Here is a 17,002-nt window from a genome sequence, read left to right on the forward strand (position 1 = left end):
TTAGGGCTTAGGGTTTTTATTTGTACAAAGTAATTTTTTTTCGGGTGAGCTTATTTTCCTTCTCTCACATTACATGGATTTGTAACAACAGTACGCAAATATAGTGCTTAGGGTTTTGATTTGTACCAAGCATACTTAATTTATTTTTACTGAAATTTAGGGTTTGATTTGTAACATCAGTACCCACATTGCTCGAACTCATTTTGGGTGATCTGATTTTTTAAATAGGGTTTTCTATATCAAAGAGGTACTAATAAGTTTTTTGTTTTGTCTCATTGTGTAATTAGTTCATTTTTCAGGTATTTCTCAATGTTAGAATAACTTATCCATTTAGGACTCCAAAACCAAACCGTTGCTGGCAGGTACGCTTCTTTCCCTAACTCATTTTGTAACAAATTGGTTTAGGGTTCCGATTAGGGGTTTGAATAAAAAGGTTACTATTCTCACTTTTACTTTTATCATTTCCGATTTTGTAACTTATTTTTAGTATTAATGTGTACAGAGCCATGTTTGAAGTATCACATGTATTTTGTAACTTATTTACGTCTATGTCGTCGAAAAATCTTTGTCGCTTCAAGAAATGGGACTAGGAACTTGAACTCACTCACATTATGTAACTTAAAAATATGCTTTCCAATGATTTAATTTTCTAGAGACTCCCTTTAGCTTTATTAGTTAGACACCTACTATACTAAAAAATGATGAGCCAGTTTTGTTGCATATATGTTGGGCATATTACTCTCTCTAAATCATGGTTGCCCATTATTCTTATTGTTGAAAATACCTATTGAAATTATAGATCCTCTCTAAATCATGGTTGCCTCTTATTCTTATTTTGTGAGCTAAATCTCATTCACATGATGACAATGTTATTGAGGGTATCATGTGTTTATAATTGTGAACAATTACATCTTTGAACCATTATGCCGCACATGAAATAGATGATTAATGCACTTTCTATTGTAGGCAAATAAAGCTCTGATGAACCAATGACCATGTTCGAGAATATTCTTCCGTATTACAAACTCTAGCGGAGCTTTCTTGCCGGTAGAGAAGGTTAACATGTGCAAATGTGAAAATGATTGTAAGTCTACTTGGTTTCAACTTGATTTAGGGTTCTTAACTTTGCACAGAGTTCTGAAATGACAATTTTTGAAAATCTAACGTCTTCACACGTAACTTCTTCAGTAAATAAGGTCCACCTTCATTCAGTTAATGCCCTTCCTGTTGTGCAATTCGAATACAAAAATATGTTGGTGTGCGGTATTACTTTTTATGTTTCCAAAAATATTTGCTGAAATATTTGGTACGCTACATTGTTAGAATTTTAATGTTGATGGTTTTATTTCTAGCATTATCTCATTCAATCTCCACGGTGGAAACACAACATTTTCATGAGTATTCCATCGCATTAGTTTAATTTGTGCTTAGAAGGACTAAAGGAGTGTTGTAACTCTTGATTCTTTATTTTACAATGTTACAATCTATACTATGTAGGTTTTCTTTTAAGAAAGTAAAAAAGAAGTTGTGATTGAAACGGACGTGAATCTATTCTAGCTTACATCATACTACAAAGAAAACATAACTCAAGCAGAGTCGGGTTATCTCGACAAGTTCACTGCTTACATGGACAAGTAGTTTAGACGCATCATAGAGCACCTGTTTGCTATGCTTTCCATATATTTCGATTTGCTGCTATGCTACACATTCAACTAATGAATAGTCCTTTTCTTTTTTTGTGTTTACATTTATGTTCCTCTATGTATTATGGGATGGTTTTAATTTGATTTTATGAAATGATGTCAAATTTGATCTTATTTGGCTTATTCATTTTGCCATTTTGTTATGTTGCTTGCAGTGTTCTTGCATACTTTCCTGATGTTGTTATTTATATGGTAGGCTTATTAGTTTTTTTTTTTACATTAGTTTCTATTGAAGGCTAAGTTTTTTTTATGCTTTTAATGATATTGAGATAATGGAAAATTGACCTCATATGTAACATATGATAGAGCAGATTTTTAGACACTTCCAATTTTCATCCTATAGCTCATGGTTCATCCTATAGCTCATGGTTATGGCCATATTCAAAAAATGAAGCACCAAATGATTACTTCAAATTTACTACGATCAGGATATTTTGTGGTTGTACTATTAAAATTAGTAACAATATGAATGTGCAGATTCATTGGAGGTGATAAATGATGAGGAATATCTACCAAAGGCCATTCGTGAGAGGAAAGATATACAGGCATTTCACTGTGGAGTTTCCCGACTCTTTCGCTCCGGAGCAGTGCTAGGCACCAGAGACTGTGTTCCGGCTAAGACAGTTATTCAAATGACAAACAGGAGTTGGGCCAATGAAAGGAAACAATAATGTGTGATGTGAACGACAAGGAACAAATGGTCCTTTTGTACCAAGCTCAAGCTCAAACTCGGGTTGAATAGGTATATGATAAGGATGAAGATATGCATGTTGGTTCCAAGAGGGTCCAATGTGCCTTGCAATAAGAAGGCTAATGAATTGATTTTGACTATTTTTTGGCGTTTGATTCCTTAAATTGTTTTTGAATGTTTAGCTCATGCTTATCTCCATAAATATTTGAGATTGTAAATTTCGCTCTTTAATGCATTCATAGAACTCTCCGTGCCCCACGGGCACGGGTTACACCCTCATTTCTAAACAAAGAAGGAACAAACATGTTAAGTTTCAAACAAAATACCACAATGTTTAACTTTAAAAAAGATTAAGTGTTATTTGTTAATTTTTTTTTTTGGTTTACAAGTCAAAAAAATATTTAATTAATGGAGAAAACCAGCAACAACTGGACCATTCACCACAATACGACAACATTCGAAAATGCCACGACAACGATTGGGTCATTCCTATGGTGTTTCTACGCCCAGACCTTTCTGGTCTAACCACGACACGTCTGCCAGGTGTCGTGTCGCCGCGACACGTCTTCCAGGGGTGTCGTGACGTTGTCGCACGTCTTTTAGAGGTGTCGTGCCCCAAGTGTGTCGTTCCGTCGTCGCACGTCTTCCAGGGGTGAAGTCAAATAATTTGATCCTGATATACACTTAGCATTGAGACTTCTCAATATTAACAAATTGTAATATGTTATTCATTACTGTGATACTCAAATGGGATCAATCAGTATCAAGTTACATGTTCGACATGTAATTTGTTCTGTTTCGACATTCACATCAAGCTGAAAATATTTGTAATAAATTATTTTTCTAAATTAAGATATATTCGTTTTTAATGTCAATTAAATATTCTTGTATTAAAGTAAATATTTTTAATTAATCTTTATAGTAGTAAATATTTTAATATCCTTACTAGAAAATGTAAATATTTTCTTATTAAGTATTTTGTACAACATTCGTATTCAGTGATTTAAGTTCGTTTTACTAGCATAAAACACTAAGTAAGATAAATAATTCATCTTTACATTGACAGAGTTAATAGAATTTTCATCTTTAAAAAAATTAGGTTATATGTCTTCATCAAATACCAAAGAGGGAAAAACAATTCAAATAAACAAAAACCTTAATACATGTTGGGTTTGCTTTCTACGAGAAGAAGTTGAAAGGAGAGAGATAGAGGGATGGAAGAGAGTTAAAGAGAAGATGCTAAATGATGGTTGTGAGGAGGCGAAATAAACGGTGACAATTTTTCAAAATGTCCGTCAAAAAAAGACATGATCGGAAAAAAAGGTGTTTTTGCTAGTATTCGACTAATCGATGCTCTGTTTCTTCTATTCGTTTGCCTTTACAAAGTTTTTCGTACGGAACTTGCAAATCTTCATCGACTTACTTCGTCTTGTTTGAATATTCAATCCCATGTACGTGATTTGTTACTTGATTTGCTTCGTGAATTTCGATAACTTAAAGTTGCTTACAAGTATCACACTGTTGCTGAAGATAAGATTATCTTTCAAGATCTTGACCTACGTGCAAGAAATATTACATCTTCGTACTCCCTTGAGCAGAAAATATTTAGGCGTTATAATTATTACTAACAAAAGAAATTAACAAAGAACGCTATAGATTAGTAAAGATTTAGGTGTTAAAAAACACTTTCAACTAGTTAGTAAACACAGTTTTAACAATATATTTATTTAGATTTTATATATTCTTTTTATAATATAATTTTGATTAGTTCTTTTCTTTAATTCGGCGTTGACGTCAGAATGGGTAGTACATGTAACGATTGTCGAAAAAATAGTTTAAGATCTCTAAGTTATATCTAATAAAATACAAACCTATTCAACTTATTATTAATTACATTACTTTCGTTGTAATGTAAGTAATAAGAGTTATTTCGCGAATAAGGCAAACATAAATACCGAGTGTTGAGTTTGAGACATGAAAGTGTTCTTTTTTTAGTCTAGGGCATAGACTAAGTTTGACTAACTTTACCATCTAAAAAACAAAGGCGTCTTAACAACTCATAACGTTAGTAAGCTTTCGTTAGTAAAAAAATGTGTGATGCCCATAAAAATAGTTGTGCACTTTTTTTCTTTAGAAATATTCAAAATAAAAAGAAAAGACCTAGTAACATCTATAAATGCATATACACATGACCTATATACTCACATAAATTCATAAACTTCGTAAATAAACCTACGTATCAAAGAAACCATAACCATAAAATTTAAGTGTATGCATTTTCTTCAATCTTTAATTTATGTGATTAGTAAAGTTATTTGGGGAAAATTAATGCTACACAAATCAAGATTCACAAATATTGAAGTATAAAACAAGAGTGAGATTGTGTGAAAATATAAAAATTATATTATCAATCTTTGCTAACAAAGTAAGAAACAAGACTCATCAAAGTTCTGCATTCTTGTTGACGTAGCACAAGATGATTCACAAGGGGCAAATGGCTATTGTCTTGCGATTTAATGATGATGGCGGATCTATCAAAGAAAGATTTTTTTATATTTTACATGTGAAAATACCACCTCTTGGACTCTCAAGTAAGCAATAACTGATGTCTTTATTCGTAACGACCTTCATACGAAAAATATGCGAGGTCAAGGGTATGATGGTGCTAGAAATATGCGTGGAGTTTTACATGAGCACGCATTATTTCTTAGAGATCGTCCCTATGCATACTATGTGCATTGCTTTGCCCATAGATTACAACTAGCACTAGTTGGAGCACGTAAAGACATAACTACTATTTGACGACTTTATTCAACATTGAATGCAATCGTTAATTTTTTTCGTGCTTCACCTCCATGACAAGATGAATTAAAATCTCTTCGAGTTAATGAAATTGCGAGGTTGTTAGAAGATGATGAGCTTGAGACGTGGAAAGAGTTAAACCAAGTAGGTAACCGCACCAAATAACTCTTTACATGGAGAAACCGAGGGCTTGTCCATTGCAGTGTGATGAAAATGTCTCATCTGAATTTCTTAACTCGGGCTAGTTAGTCCATTTCGAGCAGTTACTCTGATGAATTGTTTGTTTCCCCTGTCCAGGTGTCTTCTGCGGAATTGAGCGCGAAAAATAGATAAGATTGGGAGAAAGACATACTAAGGGTGTTTTGGACATTTGGTGATTATGCTAGTCTAGTGAATTAGCTAAAGTAGAGTCCAAGACGAACCCAACGACGAAAACGAGAGTCCAATCGGAGTTCAGATGGGAGAATTATAGCTAGTCAAAATCAGGTCAAGATAGATCTTTCAGCAACACGTGGAGCGCAAGAAGAAACCAAATCAGATGGCCGCAAGGATTAAGTGCGGTCGATAGCATGGTTTGACCGTGTACCCGAGCTTATCTATTTGATTGAACGGGCCAGCTTCAATCCGAACACAAGGCTGCATCTCAGGTTGTGTCACAACTTATTATAGTCACCCACGATGCACCATATCTATATATCTCACTTAACGACCCTGCCTTTACCCGAGATTGGGTGATTCCCCATTAATTTGGGAAATCCGATTCTTTCTTATATATCTTGATCACATCTTTATCTTCTCTAAACACAGTAGAGAAAGAAATAAATTGTTCTTTATTTTGAAAGGAAATAGCTGGATATTTTCTGAGGAGATTTCTTTTCTTAACAGAAGACGGAAAGAAAAAAACGAAAGAGGGAGATATGGAATGATATCTTTCTCTGCTAGAAATATGAGAGAGATTTTCCAGCGGTATTATTTTAGAGAGAAGATTCGATTGAGATATTTTGACTAAGGGAGAGAAAAACCGAAATTGAGATTGAATTAAAAGAGACAAAAACAGTGACATCGTTTCAATCCGTTTTTATAATACACTTGATGTGTAAGATTATTGAGATCACTGATTTGCTTTGTCAATCTCTTCAGCGAAAATCTCAAGATATTGTCAATGCAATGAGTCTTGTAAAAAGTACAAAATCAATTTTTAAGGAGTTGAGACAAGATGGTTGGGATGCTTTCATAGAACAGGTCGAAGTATTTTGTAAGAAAGATATGAGTGTTCCTTATGTAGTAGGTTCACTTCGTTCTTGTCTGGAACAAGACAGTATCGCAATGACACATCATTACCATATAGATTTATTCAATGGTGCCAACGATTTTCAGTTAGAAGAGTTGAATACGAGGTTTACTGATGAAACAATCGAACTTCTTATGCTTAGTTCAACCTTAGATCGTACAGATGCTTTTAGGTCGCGTAAGATTGATGGCATTTGCCTTTTTGCTGAAAAGTATTATCCAGAAGATGTTAGTAATCAAGACATAATTGGTTTGATATGTCAATTGTTACATTATGAGCAGCATGATGTGTTTTACCATCCAAAATTTCAAAATTTGTCTAAGATATCAGAGTTGTGCAAGAAATTGGTTGAAACAAAAAAGTCAAAGTCTTATTGTCTGGTTTATAGATTGATTTGTTTGGTGTTAACTTTACCAGTTTTTATGACAACTACTCAGAGAGAATTTTCAACAATGAAACTTGTCAAAACAACACTTCGTAACAAAATGGAAGATGATTTCCTGAGAGATTGCATGATTATACACATTGAGAAAGAAATAATCGAAACAATCGATTTTGACTCAATAATTGATGAATTCTATGGGTTGAAGTATCATAGGGATCAACTCAAGTAGTATAGTTAATGTCATTTTGATGGGTTTCGATGTTTTGTACATCTTTTGTTTTTTTTTGCGATATACCCTTTTTTTATATGTTAAATGTGGTAATACATACACAATGAAATGAAATATTACTTTGATCTTGTTTACTCTTTTGTGAACTTTTTAATCCAATGGACTATCGTATCGTATAGATAAATTATTGCTATATGATATATTTCAAAATGTTTCTTTTGGTAGGTAGTCTTTTGGAAAAAGTAACAAATATAATTGCAACAGATAATTTTCGTCATTCTTAATAGGTATGCTCTTGCTTTTCATGTTTCGAAATGATCTACCGTTAAACTTTAATTTAGGTAATTACATATGTGGTTTGTGACAATAATGATGCAAAACTTCACTTTGGCACAAAAAATCGCCTTTACGTGTTACTTTCGGCGATTATATATTTACCTTAAGAAGAAATTTAGTTATAGATATTTTAGACTAGTCCTATATAGTTTCAAATCCTGGCTAAGCCCTTAGAAATGAACTAAAAGAGGCAACGTTACAAGACATTAATAATACATCACGAAAAGATAATACAAAGATACATCAAGACTAATGAATTGACCTGATTCTAAAACATCCTCAATCATTAAGCATCCTAATACCCTTTAATAAGGCCACTGATTTGGGGAAATAAGAAAACTATCTGGGGTGCAAAGACTTTATAAAAAACTGATCAAACTTTAGTTGACCAATATATTTTCTAATTGTTATAGGGAAAAAAATTTGTTCACCATTTCTTCTCCATACCGGCAAGGGTCGTCGGTAAACTGCCATTGGCGACGAACTTAATTTTTTATTTTCAAATATTTTTTCTTTCATATATCTTTTTCTGATCACCAAATCCGACAAATGATCAGAAACATTCATGTCATTGACCGAGTAGTAGTGTAGAATTATGGGTCTAGACTAGAAACATATGTGCATGTGTTATGAAATCAGGAATAAACGAGGTAATAGAAGCAACAACATACTACAATAACAAATTATAATTGTTCTTCATTATTACAAAAAAAGCATAAAGAGATAGAGAATTGAGATGGCTTACTTGAATAGTTGTTCCATGATTGCAGTTCTTCAATGACTGTAAAATAGGAATATAAGCCTCGGAACTTGCATATTCCACTAGGTTAATGATTGTCTCTCCTAAGATCCCAGACCAGGATGATCCCTACAAGATAAGAAGTTATAAGAAACTTTATTAGTTGAATCGAAAGTTGACTATAACAATCAAACTAGTAAGACAATAAAGATAAAACTAGTGATTCTTAACAAATGTGTAATACCATTCAAATGACAATCTTGAGGAGACACTCTTCAAGCTCCTTCAAACAATCTTAAGGAGACAATAAAGATAGACTGTGAGAGAGATAGATATATAGACTATGTGTGTCAGAGAGAGAGAGAGAGAGGAAAAAAAAGTGTGAGAGAGAGAGGGAGATGTACAATGAAAAGGAGAGATAGACAGTGAGAGAGAAAACAAGATATAGAGATGGTAGTGGTGGCCATAATTGAAGAATAAGAAATGTTTTATTTCGCTTTAAAATTTATTTCCCCGGTAAAATTTCCGAATTTCACATCTTCCCTTTAAAAATTTTCGCCCCGGATAATATTTTTATTTCTCCAAATCAACGACCTTTAATAAATAGAAAAAATGGGTCAGAGGTCTAAAAACAAGGCCTTAATAGTACTAATAGTTCACCCATCTCCCAAAATGAATCAAAAGGCCAAAACAAATTATAAAGCCACATCTAGTCCAAAAAATGGATCCCAATGCACCAAATCCCATCTCAATTTTTTTTTTTATGTCTTCCAACTTTACCCCTATCTATATATATAATTTTGCATACATTTTTTAGAATTATAGTACATTATTAAAATAGTTTGTACATTTTTCAGAATGTGTGTTCTAATTGTCTTACTATATATACATTTTTCAGAATGTCTAAGGAATGATAATATAATGTATTTTCTTCACGCTTCTTTTATATCTTAACCATTATTATCGCATCGTATTAGTTGTACCATACATCACATACAATGTATACTTCATTTGTATTTTATAATTTAACCATTACTGTAACATTGTATAAGTTGTACCTTACATTACTTGTCATGTTTTTCAAGCATTACTTATGATTCTCCATGCATTTTTCAGAATTATTGTACATTATTCACATAGTTTGTACATTTTGCAGAATGTATATTCTAACTGTCTAATGATATAAAGTTTGTACATTTTTCAGAATCTCTAAAGATCAATAATACAATATATGTTCCTGAAGCTTCTTGTTTTATCCACTATTGTTGCATTGTATAAGTTGTACCATACATTACATACAATGTATGCTCTTTAAGCTCCATACAATATACTAGATACAATTACACACTTAAAAATACATTCTACAAACTACCGGATATAACATACCAACATTGAATTAGAAATGCATAGATTCATGCAAAGTCATTTATACATAGTCCGTAACCTAATTTTTCAGATGCTAAGAACCTAAATCAATAGACTAAAATGGATTACAAATTTAAAAATGCATTGTACAAACGGTTAGATGCATTATACAAACTACTAGATGCATTATATAAACTACCACATATATCAAATGACAGAAGGTGTTTTAGGCATTTTAAATAGAAGACTGAAAACATATAGATCTTTAAGGGTGGATCTTGCACCAAATTTTCCCCAACTTTTGAACTTCTAATAAATATTGGATTCCACATCCATTGGATCCAAACGTGCCCCGACATTATTGGGAAGACATTTCGTTTCGCAACATTTAAAAATTTTCACTTTCCCGGCAAAAAAAAGACCTCCAGCAATGGAAAACGAGCACAGAAGATCCAAATCAAGACTCCATAGCAGCGGATCTAGAGGTAATCAACCCTTCACAATTTCTTCTCTCTAGATCCCCCTTGTAGCTTCTTCACAACCCAGAAGAAACTTCAAAAAATTTATCATTCCAATTTCTCTAAAACGAGTCACTGAAAAAGAATTTGAAACTAGGGTTTCAAGTTTCAACTTGGAGATTTTCTTTTTTATATGAACGGATCTTGTGTCTGCAGTTTTAGATTGTCAGGTTTTCTTAAATTGGGTCTTAAAATCGAGCTATAATCTTTGTTTCGTGTGTAGATTGTGGCATTAGAGGGATGGAATCGGTTGTTGCTACTGTCACCGGCTACCATGGTTCAGAAAGATTTAAGCTTATCAAGCTTATTAATCATACTGGTGCTAATTATGTTGGGGCAATGACGAAATCGACCACGCATTTGGTTAGTTTTGATTTCTAGGTCATTGGAATTAGGTTATTTGATTATTCTTAGCTTCCTTATTAGATAGAGTGACTGATTATTGTTATTTTCTTAATTAGGTTTGCTGGGAATTGGAAGGAAGGAAATTTTTATTGGCTAGAGAGTTTGGTACTATGATTGTTAGCCATCGTTGGTTTGAGGACTGTGCAAAAGAAGGCAAACGTCTTCCTGAACATCCATATCTCTTGCAGAGGTGGGAACAGTTATATCTTACTGTCTATTTAGACGATCTAAAATTTCATTTATACTTAGGTGTTTACCATATCTCAAATACATATCTCTTGTTTCTATATAATTTGAGTATTCGACTATGTATTGTTATTCCTATTCAGACAACATATTGTTTCTATTTAATTGGAGTACGTATTATTTCGTTTTGATTTTAATTTGTTTCTCTGTGTGGTTTTAATTCATGGGTCTAGCAAATAGTGTTCTTCTGTACCTTTACATTGTCAGAATGTCAGTCAGTTAGTAGAATGAATGATTAGAGCCACTTTGTCATTAAATGGTGAAGATAAGGAAACGTTATGACAAGAACAAGTTTGCATTTGCCAGCATGTAGGCTTCTGTAGTGACATTGATAGTTTATCACCTTAATAAAACTTCTCGCCGCCTTTTATAGAACAATTTTAGAGGATGAGTTGGAGACTTTGTTTTGATAGAGATGTGATTTATTCAGGACTATATGGTTATATACTTATATTGTCTAGAACAGTGACTATGTTTCTTCAAGCTCAGTTTGATTGAGTGGTAGTTAGTAACATGCATGTCTCTCACTCTCTCCACTGGACTGGAGAGACCATGGTTCGAATATTTCTGTTTCCAGAAAAAAAAAAAGTGACTGTTTTCTTCTTGAAATCAAAACTATGTGAAAAATGTGGTTTACGCTCAGTTGGTGTTGAGAACTCAGTGGTTGAACGCACTTGTGATAATTTATCTGCTAAATCTCATTGCTAATTCTTCTAGTATTTATGATGTTTGCAGTGGGAAGCGGATAGGGCCTTTATTATGGGAAACACCATTAACTCTTCCAAACGAGAGTTTTACAACAAAAGATAATGATTCTTTGATTTACGATAGGTCAAATTTATGTAACAACGCCAGGTCAATAGAGATCAATAAAGAGTCTCCAAATCCTAGTTTGCATTTGTTAACCGAGGTAATGCTATACCTAACCTAGTTTGTTGATACTTGAGTTCTATGTTGCATTTCATTTCTTTTGGGATTATTTAGACTTCCGCTTCCATGTACATAAGTTGCTGAAATAGCGTAGTACCTCAAGCTTTCTAACTTAGACTTTGTACATGGAGGTCTTGGACTAACTCTACTTTCTTTGACCTTTTGAAAAAGCTGATTTCACATTAACTGACTATATGTATACCATTACCAATTCAAAAAGAAAAGGGACTAACCCTAGTTCTCTAAGTGCTTGTGTCTTTGGAAAACAATATTGCTAAAATGTTTTCTAATTTCTTTGAAAACAATATTCTTCATATGTGAACGCTCTTTCTTGTACAAATTCTGATTTGCTGGCGTAAAATATACTTCCTTTTATATTGCTCATATTACAGTTTTCAGCGTGATTTGTTCTTTTACTTGTTCGTATATCCTTCTTTCCTGCAAGCACAGGCTTATCTGGGAGCATGTTTGTTCATGTTGAAACTCTTAAAAAAGATCCTGAGCTTGTTGAATTTAGTACTTCTTACTGAGTTATTAGATGATCCCCTTCAACTCCATATTCTTATCAATTTGCAATCTGCAATCTGCAGAACTTAATTCCTGATCCGGGGAAGGAGAACAGAAATTCTCGTAAAAGCAAGAAAACCGTTAACCTGAGAAACTCAAAGGACGTCAGATTGAGCATCAAAGACTTTTTCCTGGAGCATCCTTCCTCTAGAGGAGTAAGAAAACAGGTACTTCAGTCTTATCTTTATCTGCTCCCTCCCGATGTTGCTAGTGTCTAATGCTACGTTGCTGAGATATTGGATGTAGTGATTATTTATTTGTATAAGTGTTTGAAGTTAAAAGCTCACTGAAGGACGCCAAATCATAATTCAGAGTGCAATTTCGTATGTTGCAGTTGGCTTCCTAACAGAAAGCAGCATTTCCTCCCCCATAGATGGGAGATTTTCTTACTACTTTATAAAAAAATTAAGCAGCATTTCCTCCCCCAATGGGAGATTTTCTTACTACTTTATAAAAAAATTACATATATTTTGAGGTGAACGGAGTTTTTAGGTTAAAAATGAGATAAAATTCAGTGATTATGATCGAAGTAGAAAATAAGGTTAGTAAACTACACATTCTAGGAAGTCCTTATTAATTAACCTAATTCATGTGTTATTTTCTTAGTTTAAAATGGGATGTACTGACTTTCTATATGGCATGAGCCACCTGATTATGTAAGAGTCACCACTAGGACACAGAGCTGTAGGCAATCCTGACAGAAGTGCAACAGCCCACATCTGGTTGTTATTCTGTTTGAAGTCATTAAAGTCTTTATTTCCTTAAGTATTTAGACTGATAAGTGATAACTAAAGTGAGAAATTCTTAGAGGTTACATCCATAGTGCTTTTTCCTCTTACTGCTTAGAACTTCTTTCTCCTTATGTATTGACTCTGTGCTATCCTAATTATCAGATCCCTTTTGCGCTTAGTTTTCTTTCAAGTATTCAATTTAATAACTTAATTTCTTTTCTGCTTTGAATAATTATGTTTTTTCTTCTTTCCACAATTGAAACATGAAGATTGTTGCTTGATTGCTAATATACTCCACTTCTGCACTTGTGCTCTTCTTAGCACGGGGAATCTAGTTCTTATGCAACCTCTTCTTCTGGGAAAAACAAAAGTATCTTGGTTGCTACTGGAAACAGAAGTGAAGTTAAACCTCCTCGCAAAAGTCGACGACTTGTGAAGAAGAATGCAGTCAGGGGCAACTATGAGTCTGCTTATGATAAAAGCAGGCAGCATTATCGCCGTACTGAACGTTGTGATAAAGTTCGCACCAGTACTTCTACATCTAATGGTTTGGATGCTTCTAGTGATGATTCAATAACAATATTGGATAGTGAGCAAGAATATTCCCCAATTCGCAGTAACCAACAGAGCATTGATGCAGCATTTAACGATTTAAATGGATTGAGAAATGTGAATGTACCCCGAGGATCAACTTTGCAGGATGGATTCTCCAGTAGAGGAAATAGGAACGAAGACCTGGTTGATGTTGAAGACATGAGCAACTTAAATAATGTGACTGCTCTTAATGGTTCAAATTTATGGAGTGATAACGTGCAGTCTTCTCAAGAAAGGATGCCACCACCTAGATTTTCTGATTTTGAGGATGTCGATAGAGTGAACAAAGATGTCGATGTCTCTGGAGAATTAGAAAACTTCCCTACTTCAACAGAACTATCATGTGTAATATGTTGGACAGATTTTAGTTCCACAAGGGGCGTATTATCATGCGGACATCGATTCTGTTATTCATGCATTCAGGACTGGGCTGATCATATGGTATGCAATTTTCAGTTTTCACTATTCTTCCTTTTATAGAAGTAATAACTCACTTAGGCAAACCTAATGCTTCCAGTTTTCTTGGTTCAAATGTTAAAATTTATAGTATTTGTCTCATCAGGTAACTTTTATCACTTCTCAAGGAACACAAATCATGGATAATATATTTCTCAAATGAGCTAACTGTTCCTAAGTTGGTGAAACTTTGACGTGCTTTAGGTTTAGATCAAGGACTCAGGATGACAAATAGGAAGCTACTTAAACTAGAATTTATTTCTTCTGATGCGGCAGCCCAGCTAATGATTTGAAATTATTCCTCTAAAATGTACACAATTAGAAGGCTAAACTAGTCCCAGTTCAAAGTTCAAATAATATACTTATCCATTAATATGTAAAGATAGGTTTTAACCTCTCTAATTTCATTTACTAGCACTGGTAAAATGGAGCATACTACTATATAGAGCTTTTGTTCTTATCCTTAATGCCGGGCAACTATTCAATAATTGTAACTTGTCCATTACTAGCTTTTTCTCCTGTATGTTAAGGCTTTTCCACTGCAGTTGATCGAATTTTGTCGATTGTATGAACTCGGATGTTGCATGCAGGCATCAGAAAGAAAGGTTTCGACGTGTCCTTTGTGCAAGGCTAGTTTTACAAGCATCACAAAGGTGGATGATGCTGCCTCTTCTGATCAGAAGATATACTCACAGACTATTCCATATGCTTCATCAACAGCAAGAGATATTTTTGTGCTACCTGATTGGGGCTTTTCTGGCTCTGGAGCACAGGTATATACATATGCTTTCTGTATGGGTTGATTTTGTTTCGTATTACATATTTATGACATATGGATGTGCGGTCTTTACTTCCTCTGGCATGAAGTGATAACATGTAACAGTTTTATGTTGTACTTCCAGAAAACATTTTATCTGCCTATTTCTGTAACCTCCACATATATACATGCATGAAGCCATGAACAAAAAGTGAGTATGGTGGATCAAATATATGTCTTCTTGTCTTAATTAGTAGGTCCTCTGTAGGTGAAGTTTTCTCTTTTACCTTTTCAATCAACCAGTATTGTTCAAGACGGATCAAGACATCAAGTATATACAAATTATATGGGTGTTATCAAATGTATGTTATAGGGTTCAAAAGTAAACACGTGGAGTAATACATAACATACATGAAATTGTAGTCTAAAACCTTAATTTGCTTCCAGAGAAAAACTGAAAACTTCAGGCACTAGTACGATCCTTGCTACTGCTAAAAGGAAGGTTAATGTCATAATATGAACTCAACTAGGAAATCTTTAAATGTGTATAACAATTGAAGAAATCAAAGAGAGAGAGAGAGAGATAGAGTGAAATCACTATGCAGCACTAATATGCTATAAAACGTTTGAAGGAACTTTACTAATCTTTTGTGGAACGAGGATCTTTACACTTTCCAAGGTTGGATATATCTGTGTGAAGTCTGAAATACATAAATGTCTTTTTACTCGTATTTTTTGTTATAAATATCTTTGTACTCGTATTTTTGTTATCATACTTTTTCTTTGTTTTTCATTGAAACATTAAACTGTAAAGTTCTCTGTTATCGGACAAGTTCACCATGATGGATATATTCCACATATCAATAATTAACTCTTATGATGGTTCTCAGTTTGCGTCTTATCTTCTCTTTCTCGTCTTGTTTTTCTTTCCCTCGGTTGCAAACGGTTCCATTCTTTATTAGTATTACTTTTGGGTGCTGGTCAGTGATCTCTGGTCCAATCTTATTTAACTGGATGCTGTATAGAACAATAAAGGGGTTATATTTCTTAAATACATTTTTCAATGTCTAATTATTTTTCAATTTTTGGTGTTCCAGATTTCTGGAGGATCCGTTTGTTGTGAATGTCGTTCAAGGGAGCCCGAGGATCTTCTTGAGAGTTGTCAATTCTGCCATAATCGTTGGATCCATTCCTACTGCCTAGACCCTCCTTTATTTCCTTGGACATGCATCAATTGCAGAGGTCTTCGAATGTTGTATCAACGCCTCCATTGATGTAGGTATAGAATAAAATTTCCGTTTACACATTTGACAAATTATACAACTACGAAGCTAAAATAAGATTTCTTGAAGACCGAGGAATTTGCAGTATGTAATGCTTGACTGATTATCCTGGTTAGAAAAACTCGGAGATCTATCTTCCTTGTTCTTCCATTATCAATCTGTTAAGAGTTTATGGAAAGAAAGAAGCAGAAGAAATTCAGACACGCTGAAAACAACAGTAACCAGCAATCATCGAACTTTAGTCTTTCATCTTCATACAATTCACTTAATAGGCATCACATTCAAGTATAAGACGAGAAGAACTCAGGCTCATCAGCTAGGTTAATGGTAGCCTCTTGTCCAGACGGGCTGTCATTCGACTGTACTGTATCTGTGGTGATTTATCAAAACATCATTTAATTTATAATAATTGTTCAGAAGAATTTTTCTCGTCAATCATCGGGACGAGTTTCTGCAAATAGAGTTCATTTACATAAACATGTATGAAGTAATTTGAAGGTGAGAAGTGTGCTGGAAGTTGAGATTGAGATAGTTTATCGTATGCAATAGCCTTCCTGTGTGTTTTAAATGTACTTCCTTCGTAACTTCGTGCTTTTTTTTTCAGTTTATGATCATGTTTTTTGAGTTTCAGACAAAAACTGGCTACGACCGCTAAACTAACCGCCAAGTTTAACATTAACTAACATTAGTCACTCAAACCTAAACTTTCCGAAGTACACAGAATGATCTGTGAGAGTTAGTATGATACTGCTAACTAAAAAGTACATGTAATTTCGATTCAACTCTTTATGATTTTACTTATTAATGGAATAATGTGAGAAGGTAAGCTACTTTCCTCAAGTATGGAACCCACAACCTCTTCAATTTTGATGAGGTGCACAACCATGGGGCACGAGCTTAATGTGAATTAAAGTTATTGTTAGTATCATGTTATTTTACTAACAAAATTTCAGCCAAATGATAGTTTTATTTCA

General features: G+C 33.8%; 2 protein-coding genes across 2 annotated transcripts in view; both read left to right on the plus strand.

Moving 5' to 3' along the window:
* LOC147543264 (zinc finger (C3HC4-type RING finger) family protein / BRCT domain-containing protein) overlaps positions 1–16,596 on the plus strand; it is a 55,856-nt gene extending 39,260 nt beyond the window's left edge. The window contains exons 2-9 of the mRNA XM_086632991.1: positions 9,803–10,026; positions 10,283–10,422; positions 10,521–10,654; positions 11,446–11,620; positions 12,231–12,374; positions 13,260–13,973; positions 14,579–14,761; positions 15,843–16,596. Of these exons, the coding sequence (XP_086489117.1) occupies positions 9,972–10,026; positions 10,283–10,422; positions 10,521–10,654; positions 11,446–11,620; positions 12,231–12,374; positions 13,260–13,973; positions 14,579–14,761; positions 15,843–16,019 (1,722 nt within the window). The 5' untranslated portion in view covers positions 9,803–9,971 and the 3' untranslated portion in view covers positions 16,020–16,596. The remainder of the gene's footprint in view (positions 1–9,802; positions 10,027–10,282; positions 10,423–10,520; positions 10,655–11,445; positions 11,621–12,230; positions 12,375–13,259; positions 13,974–14,578; positions 14,762–15,842) is intronic.
* LOC147543267 (uncharacterized) lies at positions 6,289–7,101 on the plus strand. The gene has a single exon (XM_086635406.1). It carries the CDS (start codon positions 6,289–6,291, stop codon positions 7,099–7,101), a length of 813 nt encoding a protein of 270 aa, XP_086491532.1.
* Positions 16,597–17,002: the final 406 nt, after the last annotated feature.

Source organism: Eschscholzia californica, unplaced genomic scaffold (genome assembly GCF_041429995.1).
Source record: "Eschscholzia californica isolate CP2 unplaced genomic scaffold, dmEscCali1.0.p SCAF_4, whole genome shotgun sequence".
NCBI classification, from domain to species: Eukaryota; Viridiplantae; Streptophyta; class Magnoliopsida; order Ranunculales; family Papaveraceae; genus Eschscholzia; species Eschscholzia californica.